Source organism: Dendrobates tinctorius, unplaced genomic scaffold, assembly GCF_039654945.1.
Source record: "Dendrobates tinctorius isolate UK_male_01 unplaced genomic scaffold, ASM3965494v1 ptg000079l, whole genome shotgun sequence".
NCBI lineage: Eukaryota > Metazoa > Chordata > Amphibia > Anura > Dendrobatidae > Dendrobates > Dendrobates tinctorius.
This window is the reverse complement of record NW_027361747.1, coordinates 27572569-27599395: the sequence shown is the minus strand read 5'-3', so window position 1 is coordinate 27599395 and position 26827 is coordinate 27572569. Positions and strand designations below refer to the sequence as shown.

Sequence of the window (26827 nt, the reverse complement as noted above, 5' to 3'; positions counted from 1 at the left end):
AAGAAGGAAGTGCAATAATTCTGCCATGAAGTGGGAACTTAATAAAAATATAAAAGCGGGGTCAGCGTGTGCTCCGGAGCAGAAAATTCATGAACGCTCTGCTGACTCCATATCTGCAAAGTCCATCCTCCTTTGCTATTAACATCAGTATAAAAGCTGTGGACCAGGCGCTTCATGGCATGGGCATTCATTGACAAAGAGCTGCCTGCAAGCCGTACATCATCAAGCACAATTCCAAGTGTCAGACGGAGTGGTATAAAGCTGCCGCCACCGGACTTTGGTACAGTGAAGCATGTTCTATGGACTATAAGTGGCTTCTCCTTGTGGAGAGTGATGTACCAGACCTGGCATGCCAGTGTGAGGAGACTTATAAGACATGCAATGCTCCTCTGGGCAATTAAATATGCAAATTACCTCTTGAGATCAAGTCCTCTTCCTCTCTCTAGTGACATCTATTTGATGTAACAATCCTAAAAGTCAATATCGATCCTTTAACGCTCCTTGAGTGATCCTATATGCTGGTATGGCTTTTATCCCAAGTCATATGGAAAGGCTCAATAAAGGGTCTATATTGACTTTTAGGATTGCTGCTTCGAGTAGGTGGCACTAGAGTTCAAGTCCCCTTCCCCTCTAAAGAGGCAATTTGCATCTCCTATGGAGCGAAGGATCACACTTCTCTAATTGATGGCCGAGTCTGGGTATGTTAAACGCCAGGAGAACGTTGCCTGGCTGTATTGTGCCAACTCTAAGGAGAAGGAGGGATAATACTATGTAGATGTTTTTTGAAAGATGGATGAGGCACTTAGTCCCTGTGAAGGGAAATCTTAATGCTTCACTATACCATAACATTTTGGACAATTGTAGCTTACAACTTTGTGAAAACAGTTTGGGGAAGGTCATTTTCTGTTCCTGCATGACTCTGCCCAGTGCCGAAAGCAAGGTCCACAAAGGCGGCTCAGTGAGTTTGGTGAAGAAGAACATGACTGGCCCTTACAGAGCCCTGATCACAACCCCATCCAGCATCATCGTCTGACCTCACAAATGCTCTGCTGGATGAATTCGCAAGAATTCCCACAGATGCCTCCAAAATCTTGTGGAAAGCCTTCCCAGAAGGATGGATATAGTTATAACTGTAAAGTGGGGATCAACTTCATATCAATAGCAATGGAACAGGAGGTCATAAAAACTCCTGGAGCTGTAATGTGGACACGTCCCAATACATTTGTCCATGTAGTGTGTTATACCACCTTTGATTAAAAATTAGGTTATTTTTATGTTTTTCCATTTTTCTTCTAAACCCCCATCACACCATTCTGCAAATCTGTAAAAACTGCCATCATATGACTACATCAACAGAAAATAATTTATTGTGCAAAGGAAAGTGTATGTGTGTGTAATGTACACTGCTCAAAAAAAATAAAGGGAACACTCAAATAACACATCCTAGATCTGAATGAATGAAATATTCTCATTGAATACTTTGTTCTGTACAAAGTTGAATGTGCTGACAACAAAATCACACAAAAATCATCAATGGAAATCAAATTTATTAACCAATGGAGGCCTGGATTTGGAGTCACACACAAAATTAAAGTGAAACTTTGAGAGTGTGTGGACCCCATCTGGAATGTAATGTCCTTAAAACAAGTCAAAATGATGCTCAGTATTGTGTGTGGCCTCCATGTGCCTGTATGACCTCCCTACTGTACAACGCCTGGGCATGCTCCTCATGAGGCGGCGGATGGTTTCCTGAGGGATCTCCTCCCAGACCTGGAGTAAAGCATCTGCCAACTCCTGGACAGTCTGTGGTGCAACGTGACGTTGGTGGATGGAGCGAGACATAATGTCTCAGATGTGCTCAATCGGATTTTGGTCTGGGGAACGGGTGGGCCAGTCCATAGCTTCAATGCCTTCATCTTGCAGGAACTGCTGACACACTCCAGCCACATGAGGTCTGGCATTGTCCTGCATTAGGACTAGGAACCCAGGGCCAACCGCACAAGCATATGGTCTCATAAGGGGTCTGAGGATCTCATCTCGGTACCTAATGGCAGTCAGGCCAGCTCTGGCGAGCACATGGAGGGCTATGTGGCCCTCCAAAGAAATGCCACCCCACACCATTACTGACCCACTGCCAAACCGGTTATGCTGAAGGATGTTGCTGGCAGCAGATCGCTCTCCACGGCGTCTCCAGACTCTGTCAGGTCTGTCACATGTGCTCAGTGTTAATCTGCTTTCATCTGTGAAGAGCACAGGGCACAAGTGGCAAATTTGCCAATCCTTGTGTTCTGTGGCAAATACCAAGCGTTCTGCAGGGTGTTGGGCTGTGAGCACAACTCTCATCTGTGGACGTCAGGCCCTCAGACCTTCCTCATGGAGTCGGTTTCTAACCGTTTGTGCAGACACATGCACATTTGTGGCTTGCTGGAGGTCATTTTGCAGGGCTCTGGCAGTGCTCCTCATGTTCCTCCTTGCAGAATGGCTGAGGTTGCCCTCCTACGGCCCCCTCCACATCTCCTGGTGTACTAGCCTGTCTCCTGATAGCGCCTCCAGCCTCTGGACACTACGCTGACAGACACAGCAAACCTTCTTGCCACAGCTCGCATTGATGTGCCATCCTGGATGAGCTGCACTAACTGAGCCACTTGTGTGGGTTGTAGAGTCCGTCTCATGCTACCACGAGTGTGAAAGCACAACCAACATTCAAAAGTGACCAAAACATCAGCCAGAAAGCATTGGTACTGAGATGTGGTCTGTGATCCCCACCTGCAAAACCATTCCTTTATTGAGGGTGTCTTGATAATTGTCAATAATTTCCATCTGTTGTCTATTTGCACAACAGCATGTGAAATTGATTGTCAATCAGTGTTGCTTCCTAAGTGGACAGTAGGATTTCACAGAAGTTTGATTTACCCAGAGGTATATTCTGTTGTTTAAGTGTTCTCTTTATTTTTTTTTGAGCAGTGTATATATGTGCGTATAGTATGTGTGTGTATAGTATATATGTGTGTGTGTTTTAAGGGGTTTTCCGGGCTTAAATTAAAAGTCTGCAGTCATTTTATGTGGCAGTGTGCACATCGCACATAGAGTAACGGCAGACTGTACTTTTCAGCTTTGACAACCCCATTAACTCCCTCCCTCAGGGTTAAAGAGCATTTCCAAGATAATGTAGTTAGAGCTCAGTCACTAAACAACTGAAAAGTTTTATAACTTTCCAACATACCTTAAAAATTGGAAAAAGTTAAAAAAAAAAAAAAAAAAAAAAAAAGTCAGAGTTTCCGTTGCGATCCATGCAGCGCCAGGACTTGTGTTCAGGGCCTGTGCTGCCTTCACTGGATACAAGTGTTCCTGTCTCTGGTGGGAGCATATCCAGCTCTGCACAGGTTTGCGGTCTCTGAATGGTAACTGTGATGTGCTTGTTCACCGACCGTAAAGACAATACAGTACCTGGAAAATTGTGAGAAGACTAAATGCAAAGTTTATTAGAAAGTTGTAGGACTTTACTTACACAAAAATCAGGAACGACTTTTAAGCCTGATTGGCGGCATGAAATGATGTGTATTATAATGCTGCAAAACATTTCCTTCTACCATGGCAGGGAAATCTCCTTAAATGTTGATTAAAACTTGTGAATTGCTCTATTATTTTCTTTTTAAAATTCTGACATTACTTCTATGGTTTTAGCATATACAGTGGGGCAAAAAAGTATTTAGTCAGTCAGCAATAGTGCAAGTTCCACCACTTAAAAAGATGAGAGGCGTCTGTAATTTACATCATAGGTAGACCTCAACTATGGGAGACAAACTGAGAAAAAAAATCCAGAAAATCACATTGTCTGTTTTTTTTTCATTTTATTTGCATATTATGGTGGAAAATAAGTATTTGGTCAGAAACAAGCAATCAAGATTTCTGGCTCTCACAGACCTGTAACTTCTTCTTTAAGAGTCTCCTCTTTCCTCCACTCATTACCTGTAGTAATGGCACCTGTTTAAACTTGTTATCAGTATAAAAAGACACCTGTGCACACCCTCAAACAGTCTGACTCCAAACTCCACTATGGTGAAGACCAAAGAGCTGTCAAAGGATACCAGAAACAAAATTGTAGCCCTGCACCAGGCTGGGAAGACTGAATCTGCAATAGCCAACCAGCTTGGAGTGAAGAAATCAACTGTTGGAGCAATAATTAGAAAATGGAAGACATACAAGACCACTGATAATCTCCCTCGATCTGGTGCTCCACGCAAAATCCCACCCCGTGGGGTCAGAATGATCACAAGAACGGTGAGCAAAAATCCCAGAACCACGCGGGGGGACCTAGTGAATGAACTGCAGAGAGCTGGGACCAATGTAACAAGGCCTACCATAAGTAACACACTACGCCACCATGGACTCAGATCCTGCAGTGCCAGACGTGTCCCACTGCTTAAGCCTGTACATGTCCGGGCCCGTCTGAAGTTTGCTAGAGAGCATTTGGATGATCCAGAGGAGTTTTGGGAGAATGTCCTATGGTCTGATGAAACCAAACTGGAACTGTTTGGTAGAAACACAACTTGTCGTGTTTGGAGGAAAAAGAATACTGAGTTGCATCCATCAAACACCATACCTACTGTAAAGCATGGTGGTGGAAACATCATGCTTTGGGGCTGTTTCTCTGCAAAGGGGCCAGGACGACTGATCCGGGTACATGAAAGAATGAATGGGGCCATGTATCGTGAGATTTTGAGTGCAAACCTCCTTCCATCAGCAAGGGCATTGAAGATGAAACGTGGCTGGGTCTTTCAACATGACAATGATCCAAAGCACACAGCCAGGGCAACGAAGGAGTGGCTTCGTAAGAAGCATTTCAAGGTCCTGGAGTGGCCTAGCCAGTCTCCAGATCTCAACCCTATAGAAAACCTTTGGAGGGAGTTGAAAGTATATGTTGCCAAGCGAAAAGCCAAAAACATCACTGCTCTAGAGGAGATCTGCATGGAGGAATGGGCCAACATACCAACAACAGTGTGTGGCAACCTTGTGAAGACTTACAGAAAACGTTTGACCTCTGTCATTGCCAACAAAGGATATATCACAAAGTATTGAGATGAAATTTTGTTTCTGACCAAATACTTATTTTCCACCATAATATGCAAATAAAATGAAAAAAAAACAGACAATGTGATTTTCTGGATTTTTTTTTTCTCAGTTTGTCTCCCATAGTTGAGGTCTACCTATGATGTAAATTACAGACGCCTCTCATCTTTTTAAGTGGTGGAACTTGCATTATTGCTGACTGACTAAATACTTTTTTGCCCCACTGTATTTGAATGAAGCATGCATTGGTTATCGATACTGATCAGCATCCAGTGTAATCTGACGGGTGGCGGTGGGCTCTCCTCCAAGAGAAGAAATCCAGTGCCACCTATTAAAGTTTGCGATTAGTGATGAACGAGTGTGCTCGTATTAGGTGTTATCTGAGCATGCTCATGTGCTAACCAAGTGTCTTCGGCGTGCTCGAATAATATGTTCGAGTCCCGGCCGCTGTTATACAGCCGCATCCCATGCACAGGGATTGCCTGTTTGTTATGCAATCCCAAATATTAAGTTTTTTTTATTGCATCAAATACTTATTTCATGCAATAAAATGCAAATTAAATATGTAAAAATCATACAATGTGATTTTCTGTATTTGTATTTTTTTAAGATTCTGTCTCACAGTTGAAGTGTATTTATGATAAAAATTACAGAGCTCTCCTTTCTTTGTAGGTGGGAAAACTTACAAAATCAGCAGTGTATCAAATACTTATTCTCCCCACTGTACATAATATTTTTCTGGGGACCATTACTTGTCTGTATGTCCCTCTGTGCTATCTGGCGGTTCTACAAGCAGTGACACACTAGAGCTATGTTGCGTTGTGCGTCGGGTTTTGTAATTCTTCATCTCTAAATAAATCATTTTTGACTATTCTGCTTGTACATTCGGGGGGATTGCCCCCTTTAGTGAATGCAGTCTGAAGGACAAAAAAATCAAACCTTGATAGTGAAAAATTCTTGTACACATTGTGTTGTTTTTCTTTTTTTTCTCCCAGGACACCGAATTTCCAGGGGTAGTTGCGAGACCAATAGGAGAGTTCAGGAGCAACGCTGACTATCAGTACCAACTACTACGCTGTAATGTGGACTTACTGAAGATAATTCAGCTCGGGCTCACATTTGTGAATGAGCAAGGAGAATACCCACCAGGGACCTCCACGTGGCAGTTCAACTTTAAGTTTAATTTAACGTAAGCCTCACCCCACAGGGTATTGATAAGCCTGTCTGTGTGTGATCGCCCCACCGTGTCACATCCATATCGATGCCCGGGATTGTTGGGGGGGGGGGTCACCACATTGTACTGAACATGAGACCCCTTAGAACAGTATGATTTAGATGTTCTCACTTTTACGGAACCTCAGTCACTGAGATGATATATGAAGACACGGCCATGTATTCTTTGCCCCGCTAATGTCTATCCCACCGCCACAAGTTTAGAGTACATTGTAGGCAATGGCTCCACATTTCCAGGTAACAATTTAACATGCCCTATTTTCTTAGTACACGTGACACAGTGACTTTACTCTTTTGTTAACCACTGATCCTCATTCTCCCCCTATGGTTGGGAGAAAAGACTACAAAATGAAGGCCATGGTTGTAGTTAGGATCTCAGGAGCGGAAATGTCATTGACGTAACCCGTGCAGCCGCACAGGGGTCCAAGAGGTAAGTGGGTCACCACCACCTCCAAAGTATATTCTATCACAGACACATAAAGGGGGCGCATTATCGTTATTGGACTGCAGAAGGCCCATATACTATCTTTTGAACAGGAGTCCTCTTCTATCTGTGTCACTAACTAACCAAGTGGAAAGTTGGAAAACTAGTACGCACTTTTGTAATTACATTGCCTTCTGTGGGTGCAAAACTAGCAGGAGTGAAGCTCTCCCACCTAAAAAATGCTTTCACATGTGGAATTTGCTTTGACTTTGCTGTGTATGTCGCCTTCTCTGTTGCATCGCAGCAGGTGAAATCTGTGGCAAAACTTAGAAATATGCCTCATTTAGAGAATGCTACAGACTATCTTCAGCATAATTATTCTTTACTCCCTTATTGGCAGTTTTGCAAATGTTATGTTTTGGAGCCGTTCTTTTATTGTTAAGCAGGGGGCAACACACCACTGTGGAGGCCTGGCGTAATACAGAATGGCTGTGGAGACTATTAATGTCTTGTGCCTGTCACTTCCATATTCTGAGCTTCAGAGTTGACTGTTTTAATAGAGAGATCTACTTTGAGGGGAATTCCTCATGACTGGTGTTTTATATGTCAGTCCTGATCCAGTGTTCTCTGGAGTATCATGCACCACATTCATTAAGAAGCGGCCACCTCCTGATGGAATTGCTGCATCTTTCTGCTAGACTGGGGTACATTGCAGGCCGCTAGGTCATTTCATCCTTCTGATAAGTTCTGTCAACTTTTCAAAAAGTTGGAAAAGCTGCCACATAAACATCAAGAGAAGCACGATTCCCCCCCCCAATTTGCTGATTTTCTGCAGTAGTTTATCAGTAAAAAAATGTCTCTACTGATGATGTCCCCTTTGTCTTTCCACTGAAGATTGCCCGTTAACTGTCTCTAAACTATATAGAGTAACATTAGCCGTTCCTTCAGTGTTTGTGGCCATTCCTTGGCGTCTTGTAGCCAGTAAAATAAACTTTCAGATTAGGTTCTCTCATTACATGGCTTTGTACATCTGTGCAGGAGGCATCTAATATGGGCTGATAGGGCTCCTTGTCTTTCCCCAGGGAGGACATGTATGCACAAGACTCCATAGAGCTGCTCTCTTCAGCTGGGATCCAATTTAAGAAACATGAAGAGGAGGGCATTGAAACTCACTACTTTGCCGAGTTGTTCATGACTTCTGGGGTGGTGCTTTGTGAAGGGGTGAAATGGCTGTCTTTCCACAGGTCAGTGATTGTTCATCTAATCCTTACACAATTAGATATTTATTGCATTTGTGTTTAGGTGAAAATTTACTTGGGAGGGGAATGGAGGTTTGTTTTTTTTTTTGTCCAAATACTAAATGTACCACAGGGGAGCCATGATCCTAAAACAAGGCATACTTATATTTGCTCCACACTGAGCTCTGAGCGCCATCACTGCCGTTTTGACAGATTCTGCCATCCTTCAGCGACCTGATGGTAGCGGCTGCTGATTGGCCGCAGTGGTCTGATTGCTGCTTGTCAGTAACGTTCCTACTCTCAGCCTAGCAGAGACTATCGGAGCGGTGGTCAGATTGTGGTTACGAGTATGCCTTACTTTTTAACAGCATGGCTCCCCTCTGACACATTCAGATCTGACGACATTTCTTGCCATGGACTGTGTAGATGCCATCTATGACATCTTATGTACTGGTGACCATTAATGGTAGTTCTGAGAAAGATCTGATCTCAGTTTGGCTCTAGTAGATTTTTTTTTTTACCCTCAGTGACAGGCCTTGGGCAGTGAGATGACCGCGTAACATGGACGTGAGTTGTCAGCACTGTGAGGTTGTGCGCTGTCCCAGATCACACTATTGGAAAGTTGTGACTTTCCAGCAAAGTTAGTAGGGAACAGTGGATGACTTGAAACCAGCCCATAAGCCTTTCATCCACACGACTCCTCTACTTGTTCTCATGTAACCTTCACTTTCCTTCTGTATTATATTTCTATTCCATTCTACTGGCTTCATCCCAGTCTTCCAAAACCCATAACGCTGCTATTTTTCCATTTTTTTTTTTTTTGTGGGACCAGTTATAATTTTCTGGGACACCACTCACTTTACTATGTACAGAAAAACTGAAAATGTGCAAGCTGTAGTTATTGGAGCCATGTTGGGGTAGATGACATTTCAGTCCCTTTTTATTGCATTATTGGCAAGGTGTGGTGATTTGAAAAGCAGAATATTTAGCACTTTTTCTTCTTTTTACCCTCCTTGTATTCCATATGGATTAATTTTTATATTTTGATTGGATGTAGCGATACCAAATGTGATTATTTTTTTCTCTTAATTTCTTGGTTTTATTTTCATCTTGGGAAAAGAGTGATTTGGGTTTTTTCACTTTTTTTTTTCTTTATTAATAATTTTAGTCCTTCAAGGATCTTGAACCGGCTTGCACAATATATTGGCATACATTCGTTATATATACATACAGGAAATAATGATCTGCTGTGAAGCCTATGGGAGGGACAAAGATGGAGGCCACGAGGGCCCTTCAATAGGCCCCTGTCTGCCATGAGGGGTTTCATTTAGATGAGCACTGGAACAGGACCCCTCTGGATGGCACTGTGTAAATTAGAAGCGGTCAGCTGGAGCCGGATGGGGAGAAGCTTGCTTTTCGTAGTATATTTTCTCTGCAGTGGGGGCAGCATGACTGTCAGGTTCTCTTTAATAGCTTATTCTTAATGGCCTTTTCTCTTCTAATTTTATGAATTAATCTTTAAAAAAAATCATCTCCCCAATGTCTCTTCTCTTTGCCATTGTTTTGCAGTGGATATGATTTTGGCTATCTAATAAAGATACTGACTAACTCCAATCTTCCTGAGGTTGAGCTAGACTTCTTTGAAATTCTACGTCTATTTTTTCCTGTGATCTATGATGTTAAATATCTCATGAAAAGCTGCAAAAATTTAAAGGTGCGTACACATACAGTAGATACCAATATGTTTCTTGGCTACTAAAACTGCTTTTTGGTTCACAACAGATTTTGGTAATTATGCCTAAGACTTTGAGTTGCATCTATCAATTAAATTTATTTGTGATATCATTAACATCCTGCCATTCGGTAACGCCCCAAATTCAGAGATCTGCATCGCTCACAACACTGCTGCGATAGTCTGACAATGGCAAGCACCAGCTTCACAGGATCTCATGCATGGAGCAGTAGGAAGTCCAGCCGGCTGCACACAGAATGGAGTATGGGCTCATAGGCTTTTTGTTGAGCCCATACGCCGCTCTGTTGTTGTACTAGTAAAAGAGCTCAGTGTCGCTGATCTTCTGACTGGTCTGCCAGGGGTTGAAGGACTGGGTGAACCAATAATAGAAAGCATTTTTATGAAACCTTTAAAAATAAAGTGATCTATACCCTTTGAAATGTGCCAGCTAACTATTCCATCCCCTCAATACAGACCTGACTCATAATACAGCGTTGTGCCACACAAGTTCTACTTTATAAATGTATAGGGCAATCCAAAGTGGTGAACATTTTTGGTCCTGGGACCTTCACCAGACCACTCTAGTGTCCTGAAAAATTTTGCTTATTAACCTATCTATTGATCCTGTTATTTCCATAATTCCACTACTTTTTCCTTCCTCGTGTTGCAATTTCAATATTGAAGAATGTATTTAACGTTAGGTTTGAGGGGCAGTCCTAGAGAGCCCAAGAGTAAATCTGTGTGCCATACTTCAACTTTTCAAACCCTATTTAATGTGTATGACCATTTTTATTCTAGGGAGGATCCACTATGGTGCTGATCATAGTACCTGGTAGGGGTTTCTCCACTCTCTCAGTTCAGAACAGAAGCTCGTCTGGGCGCACTGTGTCAGTAGAGATGTCTGGCCACCGGACAAGCATTCAGCCGAGCCTTCATATGTATGGCCAGCCTGCCTTCTACCTGATCTTCAGGTCATGTACACTGACAGCCGGGCTACTAAACAAACATCCCGGAGACCAAAGGATTTTAAGCATCCAGCTCTCAAATGAAAAAATCTGTTTCTCCTTTGCTACTATGTATTTTGGGTTGTGTAGATGTTGGTGAGCAAAGACCATGTTAAGATTACAGGGTAACCAGTCTGTGCCTGTGCCCTTCCCAAACTAAATATTGGCTCTGATCTAATCATGATGTCTCTTGTCAGGGTGGATTGCAAGAAGTGGCTGAACAACTCGAGCTGGAACGGATAGGACCCCAGCATCAGGCCGGCTCTGACTCATTACTGACCGGAATGGCATTCTTCAAGATGAGAGAGGTATGAAATCAAAGGTTACTGCCAAGTGTTGGTCCTTAGGTAGATAACTTTTCACTACTGAGAAATGTGCACAATTAGGCCAATCTTAGACTGTGATTTACTACGAAGGTAAGGTAAAATTACAGTAGATGTTCAAATTACAGTAGATGTTCACAGTACATTCCCATAAATGTGTTTCTTTCTAAAATGATAGAAATGGTATGTAGTTTGGTATTTTTGCCACTAAGTAGACACCTCTTAACCCTCGGGCCACATGTGGTTAATACCGGCAGTTTAGCACTGGATAAATACTGTCATACTGACATCGTCAGCGCAACAGGCAATACTGAAAGGCAATATCACCAGGTAGATCCTTTAAATAATAATATCTATAATAAATATTACAGCATGTGTCCCGTGCTATTTCCAGCATGTCAGTCTGATTAGCATCATAATTAGTGTATGCAGATGTACAGCAAGTGCACGACTATTTTTCCCCGTCTCCCATGACGGCACACATGGGAGATAAAAGGACGGTGCCTCTCCCTCGCTTCAGTTGGGTTTCCTGTCCTGACAGGGACCCGTGTGCTGAAGACAGCGTGTCAAGATGTCTGTACCTGCCCACCCCCGTGCCAGCATGGAAGATCAGGCAGAGCCTGTGCGCTGGGAGTCGGGGGTGGAAGTGCCGTCCGCGGGTCCCCCGGGGGCTCAGTGTCCGGGTTGGCGTAAGTGCAGCACGGTCAGGGGTCCAGGGGCTCTTCCGTGCCTGCCGTCCCGCCCTCCTCCCTCTGCCGGCATCCAGTTCATCCAGGAGGGGCGTCTGCTTCCGGGTCGCGCCCCTCTGGCGTCACACGCAAGGCATGCTGGGAATGGGTGTGCCCGCATGACGTCAGGAGCGGCGCCGGATCCAAGATGGCGGCTCCCATGAAAAAAACGCCTGCAAAAAATCATCCCAGTGGCGTGGCGGGGGGGAGGGGCTGTCAATGGGCATCGGAAGAGGCGTAGAGTGCAGTGGATCCCTCTTAAAAAGAGGGATGACCACAGAAGACGCACTCTTGCCCAAAACTTCACAATGGAAGTGGGGCAAGAAGAGCAGCAGTGGCAGCAGCAGCAGGAACTCTCGCCAGATGCCTTGCCGAGCCACCAGCATACCAGGAGTAGCCGCTCAAGTGGTGGGAGCGGCAGTCGTAAACATGACCAGCATGACTCTGAGACGTCCAGAAAAAAACGTCACGAGTGCATCTGAGGAGCCTCCGAGATCGGTACCCTTGATTGACAGAGGTGGTGAGTGATTTACAGTACAGACCAAAAGTTTGGACACACCTCATTCAAAGAGTTTTCTTTATTTTCATGACTATTAAAATTGTAGATTCACTCTGAAGGCATCAAAACTGTGAATTAACACATGTGGAATTATGTAATTAACAAAAAAGTGTGAAACAACTGAAAATAGGTCTTATATTTTAGGTTCTTCAAAATAGCCACCTTTTGCTTTGATTACTGATTTGCACACTCTTGGCATTCTCTTGATGAGCTTCAAGAGATAGTCACCGGAAATGGTCTTCCAACAATCTTGAAGGAGCTCCCAGAGATGCTTAGCACTTGTTGGCCCTTTTGCCTTCACTCTGCGGTCCAGCTCACCCCAAACCATCTCGATTGGGTTCAAGTCTGGTGACTGTGGAGGCCAGGTCATCTGGCGTAGCACCCCATCACTCTCCTTCTTGGTCAAATAGCCCTTACACAGCCTGGAGGTGTGTTTGGGGTCATTGTCCTGTTGAAAAATAATTGATGGTCCAACTAAATGCAAACCGGATGGAATAGCATGCCGCTGCAAGATGCTGTGGTAGCCATGCTGGTTCAGTATGCCTTCAATTTTGAATAAATCCCCAACAGTGTCACCAGCAAAGCACCCCCACACCATCACACCTCCTTCTCCATGCTTCACAGTGGGAACCAGGCATGTAGAGTCCATCCGTTCACCTTTTCTGCGTCGCACAAAGACACAGTGGTTGGAACCAAAGATCTCAAATTTGGACTCATCAGACCAAAGCACAGATTTCCACTGGTCTAATGTCCATTCCTTGTGTTCGTTAGCCCAAACAAGTCTCTTCTGCTTGATGCCTGTCCTTAGCAGTGGTTTCCTAGCAGCTATTTAACCATGAAAGGCCTGCTGCACAAAGAAAGTCTCCTCTTAACAGTTGTTGAGATGTGTCTGCTGCTAGAACTCTGTGTGGCATTGACCTGGTCTCTAATCTGAGCTGCTGTTAACCTGAGATTTCTGAGGCTGGTGACTTTCCTGGGGAGGTCCTCATGTGAGCCAGTTTCTTTGTAGCGCTTGATGGTTTTTGCCACTGCACTTGGGGACACTTTTTCAAAGTTTTCCCAATTTTTCAGACTGACTGACCTTCATTTCTTAAAGTAATGATGGCCACTCGTTTTTCTTTACTTAGCTGCTTTTTTCTTGCCATAATACAAATTCTAACAGTCTATTCAGTAGGACTATCAGCTGTGTATCCACCAGACTTCTGCACAACACAACTGATGGTCCCAACCCCATTTCTATGGCAAGAAATCCATCTTTTTAAACCTGACAGGGCAAACCTGTGAAGTGAAAACCATTTCCGGTGACTACCTCTTGAAGCTCATCTAGAGAATGCCAAGAGTGTGCAAAGCAGTAATCAAAGCAAAAGGTGGCTACTTTGAAGAACCTAGAATATAAGACATTTTCAGTTGTTTCACTCTTTTTTGTTAATTATATAATTCCACATGTGTTAATTCATAGTTTTGATGCCTTCAGAGTGAATCTACAGTTTTCACAGTCCATGAAAATAAAGAAAACTCTTTGAATGAGAAGGTGTGTCCAAACTTTTGGTCTGTACGGTACGTGAATGTCACCCTTATGGTAAGGCTGGTTTCACATTTGCGTTTTTTTTCGCGGTATTTTACCGCTAAATAGCGCATGCATTTTTTTTTTCCTATACTTTGCATGGGATGCGCTTATGTGCGCATACACATGCGTTTGTACGCGTTTTTCCGCGCATGCGTTTTTTTGCGGTATGCGCTCGGGCGCACAAAATGCAACCTGTTGCATTTTTTGGGCGTCCGACTTGCCTCAAACGCATGCGCGCGCAATGCGTTTTTTTACAGCAAGACACCCATTATAAGTCTATGGTGAGCATATGTGCGCATTGGCATGCTTATGTATGCGTTTTTTTGCACATGCGTTTTTTTTTTTTACCATTAGTTTAGACAATGGAATTTAGGGGTTTGGGTTAGAGTTAGGGTTAGTTAAGGGGGTTTACGGTTAGGGTTAGGGTCAGGGTTAGGATCAGGGTATGGTTTGGTTAAGGGTTAGGGTCAGGGTCAGGGTTAGGATCAGGGTATGGTTTGGTTAAGGGTTAGGGTCAGGGTTAGGGTATGGTTTGGTTAAGGGTTAGGGTCAGGGTCAAGGTTAGGGTTAGGATCAGGGTATGGTTTGGTTAAGGGTCAGGGTTAGGGTCAGGGTCAGGGTTAGGGTATGGTTTGGTCAAGGTTAGGGTTAGGATCAGGGTATGGTTTGGTTAAGGGTTAGGGTCAGGGTTAGGGTTAGGGTATGGTTTGGTTAAGGGTTAGGGACAGGGTTAGGGTTAGTAAAGTCATGGTTTGGGTTAGTGTGAGGGGCCACCTAATGTTTGGAAAAAAACGCAAACGCGGTAAAAACGCACTAAAAACGCATACAAACGCATAAAAACGCTGCGTTTTTTTCATGCATGCTCATAAAAATGCTTGAAAAAAACGCAGCAGTTGTATGCTTTTGTATGCGTTTTTTCAATGCGTTTTTTTGCGGGAAAAACGCGCTGCAAAAAAAAGCAAGTGTGAAACTAGCCTCACTGGGTTCCATTTTTCTTTTTGATCACTAGGGGTCGAGGAAGTCTAGCGGCAAAACAAAGAATAGAGAATGCGACCTATGCAGAGACCCGCTGGCAGATCAGTGGCAGAAAGATCTCTGCACTGACTGTATAAACAAAACCATACGGGATGAAACCCCTGATATGGTGACTAGCCTTAGGGCTATAATACAAGAGGAGGTGAACGGCTTCCTAAAGGCAGCTCTTAAAAAGACAGATAAAAGAAGCCGCAAAAGGGATTCTGATTGAGGCCTCGCTAGTACAGAAAGGTCGTGAAAAATCCCTGTCCTCCTCCACCTCCTCGGACAGCGATATAGGAGTCCGTCTGTGTTTCCCAACAGAGGACGTGGAAAAGCTGGTCTAAGCTGTCAGGTCCACAATGGGCCTTAAGGAGGAAAAGACTCCTAAATCATTGGAGAATGTTATGTTTGGAGGACTGGAGGAAAGGAAAAAATGCACCTTCCCTGTAAATGATAAGATAAAGGCCTTAATTGACAGTGAATGGAAAAAAACTGAGAGGTCGGGTGCCTTACCTTCTACATCGAAAAGGAGGTACCCATTTGAACAAAAAGACTCAGAAACCTGGGAAAAAGTCCCAGAAATTGATGGTGCCGTAGCCAAATCCTCAAAAAGGTATCTCTACCATTAGAGGACTCTGGCGTGCTGAAAGACCCGCTTGATAAAAAAGCATATGGTTTCCTGAAACATATCTGGGAAGCATCGGCAGGTGGATTAAAACCGGCAATAGCTGGTACTTGTTCCGCTCGTGCCCTCATGGTCTGGCTACAACAAATAGAGGACCAGATCAGGGATAAAGTTCCTAGGGACGAAATACTGTCTAATCTGACACTGGTACATGGAGCAGCGGCTTTCCTAGCGGATACCTCAGCACATTCCGCGAGATTAACAGCTAGAGCGGCAAGCTTGTCAAATGTGGCAAGACGAGCCCTGTGGTTTAAAGGGTGTCCGGGGGATTTGCCATTGAAACATAGATTGTGTTCCATTCCATGTGAAGGCCAATTTCTCTTCGGGAAAAAACTAGAGGAAATTTTGGAGCATGCAGGGGATAGGAAGAAAAGCTTTCCCCGATTTTTGGGAGAACCCAAAAAACAGCCCTTTCGGAGGAGAAGATTTAACAGGGGTCGTCCGCTGGGAGATAGGAAAAATTGGGACTTTAAAGAAAGGAGAGGATCGAGCTATATGTTTAAAGGGCCCTCTACTTCCTCCAAAAAATCTCCCCAATGACATCAGGTCGGAGGTAGGTGGAAGGCTTTCTCTCTTCCTTTCCGCCTGGGCAAATATCTCCCCCAGTACATGGGTCCTAAGCATAATCAAGGAAATAAAATTCACCCATCCGACAAAGGCGAACCTTTATAATGACACCCCGAAGGAAAACCCAAGAGCAACAACTGGCCCTGGAGACGGAAGTCTTGGGACTTGTGCAAAAACAAGTCCTACAGGAAGTCCCAGTTCAAGAAGAAGGAAGGGGGTTTTACTCCCCCCTCTTTTTAATATAAAAACCAGACGGCTCTTGGAGGACCATAGTCAATCTGAGGAGACTCAATCAGTGGATAGACAATTGCTCCTTCAAAATGGAGTCAATCAATACAGCCACAAAAATCCTGTTCCAGCACTGCCTCATGGCACTGATAGACTTAAAAGATGTCTACTATCATATCCCAATTCATCGGTAGTATCACAAGTACTTGAGAGTAGCGCTCTATGTCCAAGGTCAGGTCAAACACTACCAATGCGCAGCCCTTCCGTTCGGCCTGTCTACAGCCCCCAGAGTTTTCAACAAGGTGATGGCCGAAGTAATGTAATTTCTTCATTCCATACCTGGACAACTTTTTTGTCGTAGGGAGGTCGGAGACTCATTGCACACACCAAGAGAAGGAAGTGATATCAACTTTAATAGGGCTAGGATGGATAGTAAACATCCCCAAGTCAAGATTAACACCAGTAAAGGTGCAATCCTTCCTAGTGTTAATACTGGACTCCGAGCGACAGCGCTGCCTCCTACCAGAGAACAAAGTGACCAAGATACGGGGCCTAGCTCGCACAGCAATACAAAGGCCAGCTATGACACTGAGGAACGCAATGTCCCTTTTAGGCTCTTTGACATCATGCATACCCGCGGTAGCGTGGGCACAGTACCACTTAAGACAACTGCATTGGGAAGTTCTGTCAGCGCAGAAACAATTGAAAGGGCGTTTAGAGGGCGAACTATGTCTCCATGGCGGTAAGCGATTCCCTACTCTGGTGGACTGTAGAAGAACATCTAACAGCCGGTGTCCCGTGGTGGAAACCAGTCGAGGACATCATTACAACCGTTGTGAGTGCCACAGGGTGGGGAGCACACCTGAGATCCCACTCGATACAGGGAACCTGGTCCTCGCAAGAAAAGGATCACGGTTCAAATGTAAAAGAACTATGGGCAGTAGAGAAAGCCATGAAACATTTTCTCCCCATGCTTCAGGGCCGCCACACTCAAGTCATGACGGACAATCGTGCAGTGGTAGCTTACATCAACCACCAGGGGGGAACGAGATCTCGGGGCCTCATGTAAATATCAAATCAACCTTTCCAGTTAGCAGAACAACATCTGTTTTCCATCACGGCACTGCATATAAGGGGTGTCGAAAATGCACAAGCAGACTTCCTGAGTCGCAGGCACCTAAGACAGGGGGAATGGTCCCTAAACCCCCAAGTTTTCCATAATAATAATAATAATAATAATAATCTTTATTTATATAGCGCCAACATATTCCGCAGCGCTTTACAGTTGAACAGTTTCAAACACAACAGTCATAAGTAACAACGTTAACAATACAATAATTAAAGCGAAATAAGACGACCCTGCTCGTGGAGCTTACAATCTACAATGAGGTGGGGGGGATACAAAGCACAGGTTTGTATTTACAATGATGTATTTACAATGACGGTCCAGCCATCTTCAGGGGGTGGGGGTTAGATGGAGATAGTGAATGGGCTACACACACACAAACATGACTTTGATTACTGAATGTGATAGGCCGCTCTGAACAAATGTGTTTTGAGCGAGCGCCTAAAACTATGCAAATTGTGGATGGTCCTAATATTTTGGGGTAGAGCATTCCAGAGGATTGGCGCAGCACGGGAGAAGTCTTGGAGTCGGGAGTGGGAGGTACGGATTAGGGCAGAGGTTAGTCGAAAGTCATTTGCAGAGCGCAGCGGTCGGTTAGGCCGATAGACAGAAATGAGGGAGGAGATGTAAGGGGGTGCCGCACTGTGGAGAGCTTTGTGGGTGAGAACAAGTACTTTGAATTGTACCCTGTAATGAATTGGCAGCCAGTGTAACGACTGGCGAAGAGCGGACGCGTCTGAGAAACGATTAGCCAGATGGACAACCCTGGCTGCTGCATTAAGGATAGACTGGAGAGGGGAGAGTCGAGTGAGAGGGAGGCCAATTAATAGAGCATTACAGTAGTCTAGGCGGGAGTGGATCAGGGCGACAGTGAGAGTTTTTGTTGTTTCCATGGTGAGAAAAGGGCGGATTCTAGAGATGTTCTTTAGGTGTAAGCGGCATGAGCGGGCAAGAGATTGTATATGGGAGGTGAAGGAGAGATCGGAGTCGAACATAACACCCAGACAGCGCACCTGCTGTCGGGGTGTTATTATGGTGCCACCCACAGAGAGGGAAATGTCAGATTTAGGGAGGTTAGTAGATGGTGGGAGCAGAAGAAGTTCAGTTTTGGAGAGGTTGAGTTTCAGATAGAGAGCAGACATGATGTTGGAGACTGCAGACAGACAGTCAGTGGCGTTCTGTAGTACAGCGGAGGTAAGGTCAGGGGATGATGTGTACAGTTGTGTGTCATCAGCATAAAGATGGTACTGAAAGCCAAATCTGCTGATGGTCTGTCCAATTGGGGCTGTATAGAGAGAGAAGAGAAGGGGGCCAAGGACTGAGCCCTGAGGTACCCCAACAGTGAGAGGAAGAGGAGATGAAGTGGAGCCAGAAAACAGAACACTGAAGGAGCGGTCGGAAAGATAGGAGGAGAACCAGGAAAGAGCAGTGTCCTTAATGCCTAGTGACTGGAGCCTAGAGAGTAGGAGAGGATGGTCAACAGTGTCGAAAGCTGCAGAAAGGTCGAGAAGAATGAGCAGAGAATGGTCACCATTACGTTTTGCTGTCAGAAGGTCATTGGTCACTTTGATGAGTGCAGTTTCTGTCGAATGTAGGGGGCGGAAACCGGACTGTGAAGGGTCTAGAAGGGAGTGAGTGGAGAGGTAACGGGTAAGGCGTGAGTATATCAGGCGCTCCAAGAGTTTAGAGATGAAGGGGAGATTGGAGACTGGTCTGTAGTTGTTTGTGCAGGATGGGTCAAGGGTGGGTTTCTTTAGTAATGGAGTAATGATAGAGTGTTTGAAGGAGGAGGGGAAAATGCCAGAGGAGAGGGAGAGATTAAAGATTGTAGTTAGGTGAGTTGTGACGACTGGGGAGAGAGACTGGAGGAGATGTGAGGGAATGGGGTCGGTTGTGCATGTAGTTGGACGAGAAGAGGAGAGGAGCCTGGAGACTTCTTCTTCTGTGATGGGAGCAAATGTGGAGAGTGAGCCAGGGGAAATGCAGGGAGGGATGGGAGTCACTGAACTTGGTGATTGGGAGCGGATTTCCTGACGGATATTGTCTATTTTCTCTATAAAGTGGGAGGCCAGGTCATCAGCGCAAATGTCTGTGATAGGGGCTTGTGCTTTTGGCCTGAGGAGGGAGTGAAAGGTGTCAAAAAGTTTCTTGGGGTTGTTGGATAGTGAGGAGATCAGGGTGGTGAAGTAGGTCTGTTTGGCGAGGTGAAGGGCAGAGTTATATGTCCTTAACATAAATTTGAAGTGTATGAAGTCTTCTGGTGTGTGTGTTTTCCTCCATAAGCGTTCAGCACACCTAGAGCATCGCTGGAGAAATCGGGTTTGCGATGTGAGCCAGGGCTGTTTCACTCTGTGTTTGGAGGTTCTGAGGGTGAGGGGAGCTACTTGGTCAAGGGTGCTTCTAAGAGTGTCATTGAAGTGATGTACAGCCAGATCAGGACAGGACAAAGAAGAGATTGGGGACAATGATGAGTGTAGGGAGTCTGAAAGTGTATGAGGGTTAATGGCTTGTAGATTTCTGACTGAATGGTAGGTAGGAGGGTGCTGGGGTGAGCGAGGATTTGTGAGTGTAAAGGAGAGAATGTTGTGGTCAGAGAGGGGAAGCGGTGAGTTATCTAGGTAGGAGATTGAGCAGAGCCGGGCGAAAACCAGGTCCAGGGTGTTACCGTCTTTGTGTGTTTCAGAGGTTGAGAGCTGAGAGAAGCCTAGAGAAGTGGTTAGTGATAGAAGCTGGGATGCAGATGTGGAAGTGGGGCTGTTAATGGGGATGTTGAAGTCTCCCAGGATAAGGGTTGGTAGTTCTGAGGACATGAAGTGCGGCAGCCAGGCAGAGAAATGGTCCAGGAAGTGGGTGGGTGAGCCTGGGGGCCGGTATATGACCGCTACTCTGAGGGAGAGGGGACGAAAGAGCCTGATGGTGTGGACTTCAAAAGAAGGGAATGAGAGTGATGGAACTGAGGGGATGACCTGGAAAGTGCATTGTGGGGACAGGAGTATGCCGACTCCACCACCAGGTCTATTTGTCGGTCTCGGGGAATGGGAGAATTGTAAGCCACCATGTAAGCCACCATCAAATAGTTCGAGCTTGGGGCAAACCGGAAATAGACCTGTTCGCCACCTCACGCAACAGGAGGGTCAGGAAGTTCTGCTCACTGAATCCAAAAGAAAATCCCTTCGCAGTAGATGCCCTACAAATACCCCAGAAGTTCTCCCTGGCCTACGCGTTCCCTCCGATAACAATGATCCCCGTAGTAGTCCGGAAAATCAGGGAGGATCGAGCGAGAATAATTCTTATAGCTCCGTTTTGGCTGAGGAGGCCTTGGTTCTCCCTTCTGAGACTCATGTCAGTGACAGATCCATGAATCTTACCGGAGGTTCCAGACCTGCTTTCCCAGGGACCAGTGGTCCACTCTCAGGTGAAGGGCTTCCATCTGGCAGCCTAGAAATTGAGAGGGCGCTACTGAGTCGCCAGGGATTCTCACCATGGTTAGTCTCCACCCTGTTGAAGAGTAGGAAACCTATAACATCACAAAACTATGGTAGAACGTGGAAAAAGTTCCTAGACATCCTGGGGGAAACTTTAGGGGATGAAGCTCCAGTGGGACCTATCTTAGAATTCATACAGTTGGGGCTGCAACTCGGGTTAGCCACTAACACCCTCAAAGTCCATGTCTCAGCTCTGGGGGCCCTATATAACTGCAACCTAGCATCCAATAGGTGGGTGTCCCCGTTCATAAAGTCCTGTGGCAGGTTGAGGCCGGTCATTATCCCAAAGAAACAACCCTGGGACCTGAATCTAGTCTTAGAGGCTTTAACCAAAGATCCCTTTGAACCCTGCAAAAGTTGTCACCAAAACTACTCACACTTAAAACTGTATAACTGGTAGCCTTAACATCGGCCGTAGAGTGAGCGACCTACAAGCTCTATCTATATGCCCTCCATATACGCAGATCTTGGATGACCGAGTGATTCTAAGACCAGACCCGGCCTACCTCCCCAAGGTGGTCCAAAAGTTTCATAGGACTCAGGAGATCTCCTTGCCATCATTCTGTAATAATCCTAGAAACCCGGAGGAGCAAAAGTTCCATACATTGGATGTAAGGAGGGCCATATTACAATATATGTCAATAACTAGTCAGTGGAGCAAAGATCAGTCCCTGTTTGTAGCGTTTCAGGGTAGTAGAAAAGGGCACGGGGTAGCTAACAGTACCATTGCCAGATGGATCAGGGAGGCCATTATGTTATCCTACTCTGCAAGTGGCGCTCCGGTTCCAGAAGGCATCAAGGCTCACTTCACCTGAGCCTTGGCTACCTCCTGGGCAGAGAAGGCTGAGGTATCGATTGAGTAGATTTGTAAAGCCGCTACTTGGTCCTCGCCTTCGACCTTTTTTAAGCACTACCGACTTGATCTATCTTCGTCTACTGACCTAACCTTTGGTAGAAGGGTGCTACAAGCGGTGGTCCCTCCCTAAGGTGTCTTATTCTACAAAAGTCTCTCGTGTGCCGTCATGGGAGACGGGAAAACACCAAGGTTACTTACCGGTAGCTGGTTTTTCCGGAGCCCATGATGGCTCCTGTATATTCCCCCTCTTATCACTCCTTTGGTGTGCACTATAGTTTGGGTGCTTTTTTTTAGGTAAATATAATGTGGTGACAGTTTTACCATGTGTACTAACCTGGGGGGCCTCTCATGCTCTGTAAACCAACTTAAGCGAGGGAGAGGTACCGCCCTTTTATCTTGAGTAGGGTTCCTGTCCTGACTGGGCAGATCCCCTCTCTCATGTGTGCCTTCATGGGCTCCGGAAAAACCGGCTACCGGTGTAACCTTGGTGTATTACTTGTATATCTGGGTTATCAAAGGTGTCCAAATCTCCAGATATCCGCTGAGGTCCTTGCAGCTCCACTTTTGGCTTGTGCTAGACTCAGGACAGTATGTCAGCGCTGTGTGTGAAGGAGGCTGGCTGGCAGCTAAACCAGCCCCTTCTTTGTGTGTGTCTCAACCTCCTTCACCCACAGCACTGATGATATGTCCACACAGGAAATGCTGTCCTGTCTCAAGCAGAAGCCAGAACCTAACATTGAAAGGGGATTGGGACACCAATTTGTTCGTTTAGGAACATATCCCAAGTCTTCAACAGAATAACCTAAACTGGTGAAGGTTGGTCATGGCGTAAGGCCAGATTTGCTGTTCTTGTGTGTGATACTTTTACATGACATTGCTGGGTATAATCTGATCACAACACTAGGAATTTTTTGTGAATGAGAAACATTTCTGCTACCTCCGCAAGGCTTTATCTGATTTTTATTGTTTTTTGTAAAGTGATGATGTGACTAAAAGCCTTCGTAATCAGAATAATCTATTTAGCATGGATTTGGTTTACTACTAAAGACCCCATACACATTAACCCTTTCCCATTTGGGCCATACCTTTTTTGTATTCTACATATGTTCAAGGGCTTGTTTTTTATATGATGTAGTTTTGAATGACAACATCCACTTCACACTGTGTAGTAAAAAAAAACAGGGAAAAGATCCAAATAGGATTGGAAAAATTAAATCACACTTTTATATTTTGATTCTTGGTTTATGGTGTCTAACGTGCGGTAAACAAGAGCTGGCATCATCAGTACAATTGTGTTTTACTGCTTTTAAAAAGCTTGAATCTTTGAAAAAAATAAAAAAGGAAATTTGTTTTCTGTCACAAGCTTCTCCAGACCTAGGGGAACAATGGGTGAACAGATGCCCACATCAGCTAGAAAATTAGAACTACTTAAATGCCATGTGTTAAATGTTGGTGTCTTGATTCAGGGCCAGCACCCCACAGAAAGGTTTAAAATGGCTGACCTGATGGGATAACACAACAGTTATAATTTTTATGGGGGCTTCTGACACTACTGTGACAAAGGATGTCAGGGAAGATAAGGGTTGAGCAGCTTCAATTTAACCTTTGAACCTTTTTGTTTTTTGGGTAATAAGTCATGTCCCCAGAGGTGTTTAGTAGCTGCTCTCCCCATTGGATGACAGGGGAGAGAGCTATACCGGCTTAAGCCAAGTACCACACTAGAGAAGAACTTCTGTCCCTAGTGGTGTATGTTTTCTTACAGGGCCCCCTCTCATTTTACCACTAAAATAGCACTGGCAGTGACACGTTCTACATCCAGAAGAAAGCACTGCTGACACACTCCAGTAATATAGATCTCCAGGTGGAAACCGCTGAGGAGAGTGGAGTTGTTCTCTAAACCATCTCGGACATCTGTCTGAGCTGGTTTAGTGAATCCTGCATTGAGCAGGGGGTTGGACATGATGACCCTGGAGGTTCTTTCCAACTTTAACTTTCTATAATTCTGCCTGTCTAATTCCTATAGATAGATGTGCAGAGGGTTTTGTCCTTTTACACACAATGATACTCCGCTATCGCACAAGAGGACAAGGTGTAAAGAGAGAAAACCCACCAGGTAGTTGTAAAGACGATCACTAATGCCTTATTGAATTTTGATACATCCACTAAGTCTTTCTTCAAAAGAGCTTGAACAGTACATATTGAAATCTTTGCCTGGGAGAGACTTTGCTGATGCAGGATAACTATCTTGTGTCTTGTTGCTGTACTCGTCCTTTGCATGGTACAGTGGGTATGGAAAGTATTCAGACCTCTTTAAATTTTTCATTCTTTGTTTCATTGGAGCCTTTTGGCAAATTCAAAAAAGTTCTTTTTTTTTCTCATTAATATACACTCTGCACCCCATCTTGACTGAAAAAAAAAAACAGAAATGAAGAAATTTTTGCAAATTTATTAAAGTAAAAGTGAATATCACATGGTCATAAGTATTCAGACCCTTTGCTCGGACACTCATATTTAAATTCAATAAAGCTTTATTTAAACATTTTAAAATTGAAATTGAAAATACAATTTTGCTTGAAAATATTTTCCCTCGCAGGGGAAATTCAAATTTTCACAACAGAAACAACTATATATCTTACATCGAGGGAGACAAAACAATAACAATCGGGGAGGGCAGAACAATAGGAAAGAGACATTACATCCACAGTATGTAGTTCAACAATAGCTATATGTGCTCATTACCTTAACCTCAAAATTTGCTCTAGTCCGATCATAGCTAGATTGTAAGTCTAAAACAGACAAGGGATCAATGCACACTGCAGTTCGAAACCCCACTCCCCGTCCCCACCACCCCAAAGAAAAATGGAGAGAGACGCAACACCTGGTCCAGTTGTGGATTCGACTCTAGTTCCATCCAGGGGCCCCAAATCCTAAAAAAATGGTCCCACATATTGTTCCTAGTAGCCTCAATGCGTTCAAATAGCATAATATTATTCATTTTTTCTTTAACAAGCAATATTGAAAGCGATGGAGATTTCCAATTTGCAGCAATATGGATTTTGGTAGCCATGAAAAGAAAGTTAACCAATTTGTGTGGACCTTTAGAAAGTAACAGATGTTTTGCTGCTAGGAGGAAGACAGCGGGATCCAAATTGATTTTCCTATTATTTGATCTAATAGGAGTTTCACTTTTTGCCAGAGATTCAAGACCACTGGGCAAGTCCACCAGATATGCTTCATATCCCCTTGTAAATTACATCCTCAAAAACATTGAGCAGAGATATTTGGGTATATGCTATGAAGTTTGGTCAGAACGAGGTAGGCTCTGTGCAGAACCTTCAATGAGGTCTCCACAAGACATGATTGGTTGCTGCTAGAGTTGAGCGACTTTTGGTTTTTTAGGGTCGAGTTTCGTTTCGTGAAACCCGACTTTTCCAAAAGTCGGGTCGAGCAAGATCGGCCGATTATAGGGAAAAGTCGGGGTCGTCCCGAAACACGAAACCCAATGTAAGTCAATGGGGAATAAAAGTCGGCAGTGAGAGGAGAACAGGAAACACACCTACAGTGCTCATTTGAATGCCAAAAGCATCAATTCTTCTTACTTAAGCTTGTCAACCTTAATTAACTTCATAATACAAGTTACGCACTGAAAAATGGGGGTTATTTGGCTAAAGTTGTGGGGGGGTAGGGCTGGCTCCAGGTTTTCATGTGCCCTGGGCGAAAGAGCGCCCCTTTAACACATACCACAACTCATCATGCTCCGATACGGCAGAGAAATAGCGGTATAGTACAATAAAAAATACTTCACTTTTTACATCTCATGACGAGGCCCATCTATTTCTCCATACAGAATCATTGGTCCCATATAATGTTTGAAACAGTATATGATGAGCTCCACATAATGCTACAGTATATGTTGGTCCCCATGGATGAAGCTCCACTGTCTTATGGGCCCAAATAATGCTCCAAACATAATGGGCCCCATTTCTAATGCTCTAGTGTATAATGGGCCCTGTAAATGCTGCTCCAGTGTCTGATGTCCACCTTTGGAATGTTCCAGTGTATGGTGGGCCCCATCTATCATTCTCCAGAGTATAGTGCTCCCCAATAATTGCTGTCCCAACATTGAAAACAATCAAATAAGTCTCCTCGCTAGGGAATCCCTGTACTAGTCTGGACTCCTCATCGTCCCCATCTTCCATCTCACTGCACAGTATTTCAACCTTGCAAGTGCTGTGATCCTGAGCAAGCAGGGGGGGCCCACTCGTTGGCGACGGCACTGGCACTGGGCCCCTGATAGTACGGTGGTGTGTCTGATGGCGGGTGGGCCGAACCTGCACTTTCATCTGCAGCTTCCTCTTTGTCACCGTGTAAGATGGAACTGTATATGGGAAGGGTAACCTGAGTTTCATCAGGGTCAGATTCAGGCCGTGTAGCGTGCGAGGGGAATGTAGTGGTCTGGGTCAATGTACCAGCAGATTCATCGAGCAGTGGCTGGGCATCAGTGCACTTGTGTCGCCCCCAGGAGTACGGTCGCCACAGTGGCATTACCTTCCTCCTAGGGAGTGTGATGTCATGCTTGGGAGCAACGAAGGATCTCTCTAGCAGGTTAACTGATTGGGCGGCGTTATTCCCACGAGTCATGACCCTCCAAACAGCGTTCATGAAGGCAAAGTGTTTGTTTTACGTGGGCAGTATGGTTGCAAAGCTGAACCTTAAAGGAATGTCCAGAAGGGCACCACCAGGAGTGGAGCCTACAGTTAAATTCGACTCCACCTGGGAAACCTCAACCATGCCAGCTACAGAACAGATGCACACATTGCAAGCTTAATTCCGTTAACGAACGAGACTCCGTCATGCCCCGCGGTCCGAGTCCGGCTTACTAGAGGGACACGTGAGGCTCTGGCACATGAGATTGGCCAATAACTGGTGTGTCATGCCCTTACATGTCCGTAGCTGCATGTGCGCTACACTGAAAAGGCCAGCGT

General features: G+C 44.8%; 1 protein-coding gene across 1 annotated transcript in view; it reads left to right on the top strand.

Moving 5' to 3' along the window:
* CNOT7 (CCR4-NOT transcription complex subunit 7) overlaps positions 1-26827 on the top strand; it is a 58818-nt gene that overhangs the window by 18698 nt on the left and 13293 nt on the right. The window contains exons 3-6 of the mRNA XM_073583615.1: positions 6066-6259; positions 7810-7971; positions 9535-9679; positions 10899-11009. Coding sequence (XP_073439716.1) covers positions 6066-6259; positions 7810-7971; positions 9535-9679; positions 10899-11009 — 612 coding nt within the window. The remainder of the gene's footprint in view (positions 1-6065; positions 6260-7809; positions 7972-9534; positions 9680-10898; positions 11010-26827) is intronic.